Source organism: Sus scrofa, chromosome 7 (assembly GCF_054392235.1).
Source record: "Sus scrofa isolate SSC_HxYL_T2T_F1_AM1 chromosome 7, Sscrofa_HxYL_maternal_Yorkshire_Landrace_v2.0, whole genome shotgun sequence".
Classification (NCBI taxonomy): domain Eukaryota; kingdom Metazoa; phylum Chordata; class Mammalia; order Artiodactyla; family Suidae; genus Sus; species Sus scrofa.
The window spans coordinates 91,088,236-91,101,291 of NC_139389.1; the positions used below are offsets into that span (position 1 = coordinate 91,088,236).

The following is a 13,056-nucleotide window of genomic DNA, read 5'->3' on the forward strand; positions in this document are numbered from 1 at the left end:
AATGATGGCCATTCTGACTGGTGTGAGGTGATATCTCATGGTAGTTTTGATTTGCATTGCTCTTATAATCAACGATGTTGAGCATTTTCTCATGTGTTTGCTGGCCATCTGTATATCTTATTTGGAGAAATGTCTATTCAGGTCTTTTGCCCATTTTTCCATTGATTGATTGGCTTTTTTGCTGTTGGGTTGTATAAGTTGTTTATATATTCTAGAGATTAAGCCCTTGTCGGTTGCATCATTTGAAACTATTTTCTCCCATTCTGAAAGTTGTCTTTTTGTTTTCTTTTTGGTTTCCTTTGCTGTGCAAAAGCTTTTCAGTTTGATTAGGTCCCATGTATGCAGATGACATGATACTATACATAGAAAACCCTAAGGACTCAACCCCAAAACTCCTTGAACTGATTAATAAATTCAGCAAAGTAGCAGGATATAAGATTAACATTCAGAAGTCAGTTGCATTTCTGTATACCAGCAATGAAATATTAGAAAAGGAATACAAAAATACGATACCTTTTAAAATTGCACCTCACAAAATCAAATACCTCAGAATACACCTGACCAAGGAGGTAAAGGACCTATATGCCGAGAACTATAAAACTTTAATCAAAGAAATCAAAGAAGATGTAAAGAAATGGAAAGATATTCCATGTTCCTAGATTGGAACAATCAATATTGTAAAAATGGCCATACTACCCAAAGCAGTCTACAGATTCAATGCAATCCCTATCAAATGACCCATGACATTTTTCACAGAACTAGAACAAACAATCCAAACATTTATATGGAACAACAAAAGACCCAGAATCGCCAAAGCAATCCTGAGAAACAAAAATCAAGCAGGAGGCATAACTCTCACAGACTTCAAGAAATACTACAAAGCCACAGTCATCAAAACAGTGTGGTACTGGTATCAAAACAGACAGACAGACCAATGGAACAGAACAGAGAATCCAGAAATAAACCCTGACACCTATGGTCAATTAATCTTTGACAAGGGAGGCAAGAACATAAAATGGGAAAAAGAAAGTCTATTCAGCAAGCATTGCTGGGAAACCTGGACAGCTGCATGCAAAGCAATGAAACTAGAACACACCCTCACACCATGCACAAAAATAAACTCAAAATTTACTTTTTAAAAACTACTATGTATAAAATAATTTTTAGGGACATACTGTACAACCTAGAAAATATAGCCAGTATTTTATGATAAATATAAATGAATCATAACATTTGAAAGCTGAATCACTATTTTGTGCACCTGAAATCTATATAATGAGGTACAGCAACTATACCTCAACTTAAAAAACAAAACAAAAACAAAAAAAAAAAAAACAGTAAAAGCAGGGCAGGCGGTTGGGGGGAGTTTTGAGTATGCATCTGAACTTAAGATATCATCAACTGGAGTTCCCGTCATGGCGCAGTGGTTAACGAACCTGATTAGGAACCATGAGGTTGCGGGTTCGGTCCCTGCCCTTGCTCAGTGGGTTGACGATCCGGCGTTGCCGTGAGCTGTGGTGTAGGTCGCAGACACGGCTCGGGTCCCGCGTTGCTGTGGCTCTGGCGTAGGCTGGCGTCAACAGCTCCGGTTAGACCCCTAGCCTGGGAACCTCCATATGCCATGGGAGCGGCCCAAAGAAATAGCAAAAAGACAAAAAAAAAGATATCATCAACTAAAAATAATAACTATATATGTGTGTGTACACACACACACATCCTTCATCGTAACCACAGACCAAAAACCCATAATAGATTTAAAAAAAAAAACAGAATCTGAACATTACACTAAAGTTTATCAACAAATCACAAGGGAAAGAACAAAAGAAGAAAGGAGCAAAAAAGAACTACAGAAATAACCCCAAAACAATTAATGAAAGAGCAATAAGTACATACCTATCAATAATTACTTTAAATGTAAATGAGCTAAATGCTCTAATCGAAAGGCATAGAGTGTCTTTTGAATAAATGAATAAAAAAACAAGATGCACATATATTTTGCCTAGAAGAGACTCACTTCAGATCTAAAGATAGGCACAAACTGAAAGTGAGAGGATAGAAAAGATATTCCATGAAAATGGAAATGAAAAGCAAGCTGGTGGAGTTTCCATTGTGGCTCAGTGGTTAATGAATCCAACTAGTAATCATGAGGTTGCAGGTTTGATCCCTGGCCTCACTCAGTGGGTTAAGCATCTGGCATTGCCATGAGCTGTGGTGTAGGTCACAGACACAGCTCAGATCCTGTGTTGCTATGGCTCTGGCTTAGTGTAGGCCATCAGCAGTAGCTCCAATTGGACCCCTAGCCTGGGAACCTCCATATGCTGCAGATGCAGCCCTAAAAAGCAAAAAAAAAAAAATTAAAGAAAGAAAAGCAAGCCCCAGCTTTTATAGCAATGCCTATAAAAGACAAACTTTAAAAAAAGACTGTAAGAAGAGACAAGGACATGACGTAATTATCAAGAGGTCAACTCATATGAAGATATAATTGTAAATATATATGCACCCAATATAGAAACACCTAAATACATAAAATAAATATTAACAGATGTAAAGGGAGAGATTTTCAGTAACACAATAATAGTAGGGGATCTTACCCCACATACATCAATAGAAATATCATTCACACAGAAAAATCAATAAACACTGGCCTTAAATGGCACATTATACCAAATGGATTTAATAGATCTACATAGAAAGTTCCATTCAAAAGCAATAGAATAAACATTCTTTTCAAGAGTAAATGAGACATTCTGCAGGATAGATCACATGCTAGCCACGAAACAAGTTTCAGTAAATTTTTAAAAACTGAAACCATACTAAGCATTTTTCCAACTATAATACTATGAGACTAGAAATTAACTACAAGGAAAAAAACGGCAAAAACAAATACATGGAAGCTAAACAATATACTCCTAAACAACCAGTGGGTTGCAGAAGAAATCAAAAAGAAAATCAAAAAATGCTTGGAAATAAGTAAAAACAAAAAAATCACAATCCAAAATCTATGGAATGCAACAAAAGGAGTTCTAAGGGGGAAGTTTATAGCAATACAGGTCTACTTTGGGAAACAAGGAAAATCTCAAATAAAATACATAACCTTACACTCAAAGTAGCTATAAAAAGAACAAACAAAATCCAAAATTAATAAAAGGAAAGAAACCCTAAATATTAAAGCAGAAATAAAGGACATAGAGACTAAAAAAGAAACTAGAAAACTAATCCTTTGAAGAAATAGACAGAATTGATAAACTTTCAACCAAGCTCAGCAGGTAAAAAAAAAGAAAGGACCCAAATTAATAAAATCAGAAATGAAAAAGAAGATTCAACTGACTCCATAGAAATATAAAGGGTAATAACAGATTACTACAGTCAATTATATGCCAATAAAATGGTCAGACTTGAAAAGAAAAGGTACAAATTCCTAGAACTTTACAATCTCCCAAGGCTGAATCAGCAAGAAATAGAAAATATGAATAGGCAAATGACCACTAATGAAGTTGAGTTAGTAATTTAAAACTTCCAAAACCTAAGTCCAGGGCCAGATAGCTTTACAAGTGAATTCTACCAATCATTTAGAGTATAGTTAAAACCTATTCTTCTCAAACTGTTCCAAAACACTGCACTGGAAGGAATGTTTCCAAACTCATTCTATAAGCCCACATAACCTCAATATCAAAACGAGGCAAAGATATCACAAAAAAGAAAATTACAGGCCACTGTCACTGATGAACATAGATGCAAAAATCTTCAGCAAAACACTAGCAAACCAAATTCAACAGTACATTGAAAGAATCATACATCATGATCAAGAGGGATTTATCCCCAAAATGCAAAGATAGTTCAATACCTACAAGTCAATCCATGTGATATACCATATTAACAAATGGAAGAATAAAAATTATATGATCATCTCAATAGATGCAGAAAAACATAACCAAAATTCAATACTCACTTATGATAAAACTCACAGGAGTTCCCACTGTGGCTCAGTGGGTTAAGGACCCAACATTTTCTCCATAAGGATGCAGGTTCAATCCCTGGCTTCTCTTAGTGGAATAAGAATTTGGCATAGGTCGCAGATGTGGCTTGGATCCAGTGTTGTTGTGGTTGTGGTATAGGCCTGGAGCTGCAACTCAAATTCGACCCCTAGCCTGGGAACTTCCATATGCCACAGGTGCGGCCATAAAAAGAGAAGAAAAAAAAACTCTCGAAAAACTATGTGTAAAGGGAACATACCTCAACACAGTAAAAGCCATACATGACAAGCCTACAGCTAACATCATACTCAACAGTGAAAAGTTAAGGTAGACTTATTGCCATGAGAAGCTACAACTGACAAGAAAGAAAGATTTCCCTAGAGTATCTGGAAGGAACAAGGCCCTACTGACACCTTGATTTGAGTTCAGTGGAACTGACTTCAGACTTCAGGACTCCAAAACTGAGAGAAAATGATTTTCTATTTTTTTATGCCACCAAGTTTGTGCATATTTATTATAGCAGTCAGAGGAAACTAATAAAGAAATTAATCCATAATTAGAAGTAAAGTGGATTCAAAGGAGAGGTTTTATTTCTTTTGTGTTTTTAAGCATAGGAGACATGTGGCCATATTTGAATACTAATATAAAAAATCAGTAAAGAGGCTGTATTAAAGATGAGAGGGAGTAACTGATAGAGCAAGGGCCCTAAAGAAGAATGCAAGAGAAATCTAGAACTCACCTGCAGAAAGGGCTCTACACAGAGGGGTCCTGACTCCACCTCACCAAATTCTCTCTCCTAAAAACTAGAAATTAATTGTTCATAAATGCTAGTCAGACTCTGCTGGCCACTTTAGTGATGCAGCTACAGGGGTGATACATAGGAGTTCAAGTGAGAGATTTCAGGACCTCAGAGTATTGGAAGAAAAAGTGGCTAAAGTTCCTTACCGTGTTCCCATTCCTGTTCCACTTTCTGATGATTCTCCTCCTGGATTTCACAAAATACTTCTGCGTGAAAACAAGTCCCTTCTTCTTTTTGTTACTTACGACCAAAATTTTTTGACTAGAATTTGACAGGATTGGATTTTGGGATTTTTAGTAAGTGACATAATTAAAAGCCATGGATGTGTGATAATATTATCATCCAGTTATAAAATAAACAATATTTTGTTCAAGAAATTTCTTTTAGGTCTGCAAAGAAAAAAGGAACTTGAATGCAGCAAACAATCGTGTGAAATTGATACCAATGAAAATAGTAATAACCTCCCAGTGTCACTTCTGCTATCACTGGGATCAGAAATAGAAAGACAATAAAGCCAGTGGTATAGTCCATTAGCAGAAAGCTCAAGAATCTAAATTTAACAAGTGGGGATAGTTCTTTTTTTCCAATTTTTTAATCTAAAGGAGAAGAAAGGAGTTAACTTTGTGAAGTGTTGGATGTGTTAATTATCTTGATATTGGTAAGCATCTCACAACCTATCAAATCATCGTGTTGTATGCTTTAAATGTACACAATTATATTTGTCAGTTATTCCTCAGTAAGTTGAGGGGGCAGGACAGAGGCCTGATTCCTGCCCTAGATTTCTCTTCACAACTCTGAGCCTGAGTATCCTCATTTATAAAAATGGGTTGGCAATAAATAGCAAATGCTGGAGAGGGTGTGGAGAAAAGGATACTCTCCTTCACTGTTGACAGGACTATATATTGGTACAACTACTATAGAAAACAGTATGGAGATGCCTCAGAAAACTAAACATAGAACTACCATATGATCCAGCAATCCCCCTCCTGGGCATTTATTCAGACAAAACTTTTGTTCAAAAAGATACATGCACTCCTATGTTCATCGCAGCACTATTCACAACAGCCAAGGCATGGAAACAACCTAAATGTCCATCAACAGATGAATGGATTAAGAAGGTGTGGTACATATACACAATGGAATACTACTCAGCCATAAAAAGAACAAAATAATGCCATTTTCAGCAACATGGATGCAACTAGAGACTCTCATACTAAATGAAGTAAGCCAGAAAGACAAAGACAAATATCATATAATATCATTTATTTGTGGAATTTAAATATGGGATCTAAAATACAAAACAGAAACAGATCATGACCAAGGAAAGCAGACTTGTGGTTCCCAGTAGGGAGGGAGAAGGGAATGGGGTGGAAAGGCGATTTGGGATTTTTGCATGCAAACGGTTATATTTGCAATGGATTGGCCATGAGGCCCTACTGTACAGCACAGGGAACTGTGTGTGATTGGATCACTTTTCTGCACAATAGAAATTGAAGAAATATTGTAAATCAACTGTACTTTAATTTTTAAAAATAGAATAAAAAAATAAGTGGGTTGAAACAGATGATCTCTCAAATTCCAGTTCTAACATTCAACAATCTATTATAAAATCAACAGTTATCTAGGTAGCCAAACCATATGGGATAAGAGGAAGCTTAAAACTTAAAGAAATACTAAATAAACTAAGAGGTAAAAAACTAAACCAATTAGGTATCATGGCAGTTTAGTAGGTAGTTTGAGAAAAGGACATTAACCACTTAAAAGCAGGGAAAGAATATCAATGAAAAGAAATAAAAGGAGTTCCTGCTATCGTGCAGTGAGTTAAGAATCCAACCACAAGGCTTGTGTCTCTGTGAAGACACAAGTTCAATCCCAGCGCAAAGCAGTGGGTTCTGCATCTGTGGTATAGGTCACAGCTGCAGCTCAGACTCAGTCTTCAGCATGGGAACTTCCATATGCCATGGGTATTGCCATTAAAAAAAAAGAAAGAAAAGGAATAATATACTAATTTCCAACACTGACTTGTTGAACACATTCTCTGACACATTTTGAGGAATAAGACAATTGGAAGTGGAAGATTAAGGTGCTGATCAGTTTTCATTTGAAACATTTTACATAGTAATTATATGGAGATTAAGCAGAAAGCTTTCTTCATTATGAAAAAATAAGATAAATTACCACCCAGAGTGATCATAAAATTAAATAAAACAATTTATATAAAATGTCCAGCACAGGGTTGGAAAACAGAAAGCTCCAATGTTAACTCTCTTTGTCCTCATTAATTAGGGTACTAGAGATACATAACAACATAATAAATGACTAAATATAACCAAATACATAAAATTAAGGAATGCAAATTTTCAGCGACATTTCTTTATTGTCGGTAAGGGTAGAGCTCATGTCTTTTATCCTTAGAGTATTTAAGATATCTTCCTGTAACTCACAAGCTGATAGCAGAGTTTCTTCATTGACGCCTTCATCTCCTTGTTCCTGAATGTATAGATTACTGGATTCAGAAAAGGAGTGAGAACTGCATCAAAGATAGCAAAAAACTTGTCCAGCTGTGATGAGGGGAAGGGCCAGGTGTAGAAGAAGATTAATGGCCCAAAGAACAAAACCACCACAGTGACGTGAGCTGACAAAGTGGAGAGGGCCTTGGATAAACCACCCGACGAGTGTTTCCAAACAGTGACCAGAATGAAGATATAAGAAATAATCAGAATGAAGAAGGAACCCACAGAGATGAGTCCACTGTTGGCTGTGACCATGAACTCTAGCCTGTAGGTCTCTGTGCAAGCAAGTTTAATGAGTTGGGGGAGGTCGCAGTAAAAGCTGTCCAATACATTGGGACCACAGAAGGGCAAGTCTACAACAAAAGCCAATTGGGCCACAGAGTGGATGATGCCAAGGATCCAGGAGGCAGCCAAAATCAAAATGCATATTCGTGGGCTCATGATGACCAGGTAGTGGAGAGGCTTACATATGGCAACATATCTGTCAAAGGCCATGGCAATGAGCAGCACCATTTCTGTGCCCCCAATAGCATGAATAAAGAAGATCTGAGTTATACAACCCCCAAAAGAGATGGCTTTGTGTTTTCTGAAAAGGTCATAAATCATTTTGGGAGCAGCAATAGAGCAAACCCCCACATCAAGAAAGGAGAGGTTGGCCAACAGAAAGTACATGGGGGAGTGTAAGTTAGGATCAGAGCTCACAGAGAATACAATGAGGAGGTTTCCCATTAGGCTTGCCATGTAGAACACAGATGAAAAAAGGAAAAGAAGAAGCTGGATTTCCCATGAATTAGAGAGTCCCAGGAAAACAAACTCAGACACAGCAGAGTGATTGACTCCACCCATTACCTTTGCAAGCAGAGGTGACACAATCTTACCTGAAAAGAGAGTAAAGAAATCAACTTTATGGGGAGTCAGTGATCACACGAAAATAATGCCTTACTTCACACAGCCAAAACACATATAATATAACCCCTTAAACTAGAGTTGCAGAAAATATGCAATAATTCATTGCCACAGAGCACTGCTTCTAACTCCCCAGCTTCCTACAATTCTCTAGGTTTTGATAAAATCCATAAAATATTTTGTTTAATCAGAAGCGTCATGAGAGGCAAGATAGGGATGCCCTGGAAAAACAGGGAAGAAAGAGAAAATGGAAATGATCCTATTGTTTTCTCTCTCACAATTTGTCACTCAACCCACAGATTTCTCCAAACATCAGACAGTTCTGATGACCTTTGTCTTCCCCACTCCCGATTATCTCCTATATGCAATGCTAACAGTCTCATTAATACTCTCTCATGTTTAGCTTCACTATTGCAGTTTTATCAAACCATATTCACCATTTACTCCTAAAGAGAGAAGATGACATAAAAACCCTAAACCTATCTAGCTTTTGTAGTTCAGCTCAGGGCATTGGAGTGATCACAAAACTTAAGCTGTGAGAGCATGTAATAGAATTATGACAAGTCAGAAAAGAGGTCTGTGCTGCAGAATCTAAACAGGGACGAGCTAATGCAATGTAAAAAGCAAAATTCTATGTGATTGACGTTTGTAGATCATTGTTCTTGCCATGTTGCCATGTTTGCTTGTCATGGCTCATGGAATGATCAGAAGAGCTGTGATTAAGTCCTAGCCCAAAGTCCAAGGGAAATTATAGTTCTTTCTCCCATCTTTTCCACACTCAACTCACTCCTTGAACTGTTTCATCATTGGAAAGATAAAGGGACTGAGTTGGGTGATGCTGAGTAATCCTTTCAAGTATAACATTTCCATGATTTTATAACACAATGCCAGCCTGGTATATAGTGAAGTTCAACATAATTATGGTATTCTCCACAATGGAGTGCTATCATGTTCACCACCTTTGCTCTCACCCGCAGTTGGTTCTAAGTCCCATATCTCATAGAAAGCCCTCTCTTTGTATCAGTCTCCCTCTTCTCTAATTCCTTTGCACCACTTACATGATTTATTAGTTGCTATAGCATTTATTTTACCTTTTTTCATAACCATAAGTAATCAATCAGCAAACATTTTCTAGATATCTACTAAGCACAATGCATTGTTCCAGGACATTATGGACTTCCTGAAGTATTAAAATATTCATGACCCTTAAGACTTTTACATTTTTGCACATACAAAAATATAGACAATAAAAATGTAGTTAGATAAAGAACATCAATAAATAGTATACTAATAGAATTTAGAAGCCAAAAAGATATTCATGAGCCAGAGTGATCAGGGCTGTCTTCAGTAAGAAATCAAGACCAGTAATAGAGTTTAAGATATGGATATAATTTATTTGGATATAATGTCTTCATATCTGAGTCTTAAGGAATTACTGAGACAGAATCAGAGAGTGTCTCCCATCTGAAGCAATGTTTGATAAGCTGTCAATGAAAATAATGATGATAAAACAAAGTAAAGCAAAAACAGTGGCTACCATGGGCAAAACACTGAAATAACACTTTTACAGACACTATCTTATTTGACATTTTCAAATACTGTAAAAGTTGGTAATATTCGCTCCTTTTCACAGCAAGGGAAATAAAGACCATGAGACCAGGTTAGAAAAGTAAGAGGTAGAACTGATATTGATTCCCTGATCTGCCTCTTAACCAGGATATAGAGAAGATTTTGCGCTTTTCTCATGACTTTCTGATTATTTAACAACCCTCAGTCCCTCTCCAGTGCCCCACGTTCTACTCTCAGCATCCTAGGCTGATCTAAGTGAGAGGGAAGGAAGCTTTGTCCTCAAGTGTCCGTAAGCATCTGGATTTCTTAAAGTGCTTCAAACACAGTCGCAATTCATCCTACCTATTTAAATAACCATGGTCAGAAAAGGCAAATCTGCATAATACCTGATCTCAGAGCTCCTGGTGGAGTTCCCAGACTGCCATTGTCCTGGCCCACATGAACTCCTTTTGCTTCCCATAGAGACTCTGCTCGCAGTGCTCTCTTATTAACAGAGGAAACAAAGGCTCTCTCTCCACATCAGGAAATGGAATAAAGCTCAGAAATTCTATTTCCACTTAATAATACTAATTTTCTAATTCCCTTTCTTGGGTCTCAATCTTGGATACCAGTAGACAGAAAGAAAAAAAGTAATTTCAGTTTCTGACTGCATGTTCTCTTTCTTCTCACTTGTATTAATTCTCATTCATTAAGCTCAACTGAGTCTTATTCTGTTGTACAAGACTTAACTGATGTCTTTACAAAATGATCCTGACACCAGAAACGTCTATTCAATACTGGCCTTTTGGGACTTCAAGTACACCAATAGTCCTAAACTATTTCTGTATTTGTCCCCAACCCACTCATTTAAAGACCTGATATGTGACTATTTTTTTAAAAAAGTTAACCATATTCAACTTTCCTTGGTTAAAACTAGCATACCTTTATGTACAAATAGCTATAAAAATGTTATTATTGTGAAAAATATGGCTAATTGGCACACGAGAGTAATGACCAAATGACACCCCAGAGACTTGAGATTGCCAATATGAATTCATTTATCCAAGGCAACTGTCTCCCAAAATCCTGGCAGATGAAAAGATGAAACTATGAATGAGTCTCAAAAAGGAGGAAAAAGGGATCAGAAAAAATTTTAAACATCATTTTCTTTTTTTAATTTTATTTTTTTAATTATTTCCCCAATACAGTTTTTTTTCTGTTCTACAGCATGGTGACCCAGTTACACCTACATGTACACATTCTATTTTCTCACATTATCATGCTCCATCATAAGTGACTAGACATAGTTCCCAGTGCTATACAGAGGATCTTTTTTATTTTGTTTGTTTAAAATTTTTATTGAAGTATAGTTGATGAGCAATGTTGTATTAATTTCTGCGGTACAACAAAGTGATTCATTTATACACTCATATATATACATTCTTTTTTATATTCTTTTCCATTATGATGTATCACAGGATATTGAATATAGTTCACTGTACTATACATTAGGAGCTTGTTGTTTATGCATCCTATATATAAAATAGTTTGCATCTGCTAATCCCAAACTCCCAATTCATCCCTCCTTCACCTCCCTCCCCTCTTGGCAACCACAAGTCTGTTCTCTATGTCTTTGAGTCTTTCTGTTTCAAAATACATTAATTTTTGTCATATTTTAGATTCCACATATAAGTGATATCATATAATGTTTGTCTTTGATTTTCTTCACTTAATATGATAATCTCTAGTTGCGTCCATGTTGGCGTGAAAAGCATTATTCCATTCTTTTTATGGCTGAGTAGTATTCCGGTGTGTGTGTGTGCGCACGTGCGTGTGCATGCATGCGCACATGCACGCACATGAACCACATCTTCTTTATTCATGTAACAGTGGAAACTCAGGTTTCCATGTCTTGGCTATTGTGAATAGTGCTGCTAGGAACACAGAGGTGTATGAATCTTCTCAAATTACAGTTTTCCTCTGGCTAGATGCCCAGGAGTGGGATTGCTGGATCACATGGCAACTCTAATTTTATTATTTTTGAGGAGACCCCATACTGCTTTCCACACTGGTTATATCACTCTACATTCTCACCAACATTATAAGAGGGTTCCCTGTTCTCCAGACCCTCTCCAGCATTTACTGTTTGTAAACTTTTTTTTTTTCGTCTTTTAATGGCCACACCCACAGCATATGGATTCTCCCAGGCTAAGGGTCAAATTGGAGCTACAGCTGCTGGCCTATGCCTCAGCCACAGCAACGCCAGATCTGAGCCATGTCTGCCACCTACCCCACAGCTCACAGCAATGCCAGATCCTTAACCCAGTGAGCAAGGCCAGTGATCAAACTCACAACGTCATGGTCCCTAGTCAGATTCTATTCTGCTGTGCCACAGTGGGAACTCCCATCTGTATATCTTCTTCAGAGAAATGTCTACTTAGATTTTCTGCCCATTTTTTTATTGGATCGGTTTTTTTTTTTATAATGAGCATGAGTTGTTTGTATGTTTGGAGATTAATCCTTTGTCGGTTATTTTATTTGTAAATATTTTCTCCCATGTTGTAGGTTATCTTATTTTGTTTATGGTTTCCTCTGCTGTGAAAAAGCTTTTAAGTTTTAAGTTTTATGTCCCAATTTTGTTTGTTGGTTTTTATTTTCATAGTCTAGGAGGTAGATCAGAAAATATATTGCTGGGGAGTTCCCGTCATGGCGCAGTGGTTAACGAATCCGACTAGGAACCATGAGGTTTGCGGGTTCGATCCCTGGCCTTGCTCAGTGGGTTAAACGATCCGGCGTTGCCGTGAGCTGTGGTGTAGGTTGCAGACGCGGCTCGGATCCCGAGTTGCTGTGGCTCTGGCGTAGGCCGGTGGCTACAGCTCCGATTGGACCCCTAGCCTGGGAAACTCCATATGCCGTGGGAGCGGCCCAAGAAATAGCAAAAAAAAAAAAAAAAGAAAGAAAATATATTGCTGTAATTTATGTCAAAGAGTGTTCTGCCTATATTTTCATCTAAGAGTTTTATAATTTCCAGCCTTACTTTTGGGTCTTTAATCCATTTTGAGTTCATTTTTGTGAATGGTGTTGGAGAATGTTCTAATTTCAGTTTTTAAAATTTCAAAACTGTGTCAATGAAATTGACAGTTTTCCCAGCACCCCAAATGAAAAGACTTTCTTTTCTCCATTGTATATTCTTCCCTTCTTTGTTGTAAATTAGTTGACCTACATAGATAGGTGCATGGGTTTATATCTGGACTTTCTATCCTGTTCCATTTGTCTATATTTCTTGAGTAAGGTTAAAGGATCTTCAAGAACCATA

At 37.1% G+C, this 13,056-nt stretch overlaps 1 protein-coding gene and 1 long non-coding RNA gene across 2 annotated transcripts in view; both read right to left on the reverse strand.

Annotated features, from left to right (window-relative positions):
* Window positions 1-13,056, reverse strand: part of LOC146401763 (uncharacterized) — a 909,931-nt gene that overhangs the window by 621,256 nt on the left and 275,619 nt on the right. The gene's annotated exons all lie outside the window — the stretch shown is intronic.
* LOC100524030 (olfactory receptor 4F3/4F16/4F29-like) lies at window positions 7,194-8,141 on the reverse strand. The gene has a single exon (XM_021100019.2). The coding sequence runs from the start codon at window positions 8,130-8,132 to the stop codon at window positions 7,194-7,196; it is 939 nt and encodes a 312-aa protein (XP_020955678.1). The 5' UTR covers window positions 8,133-8,141.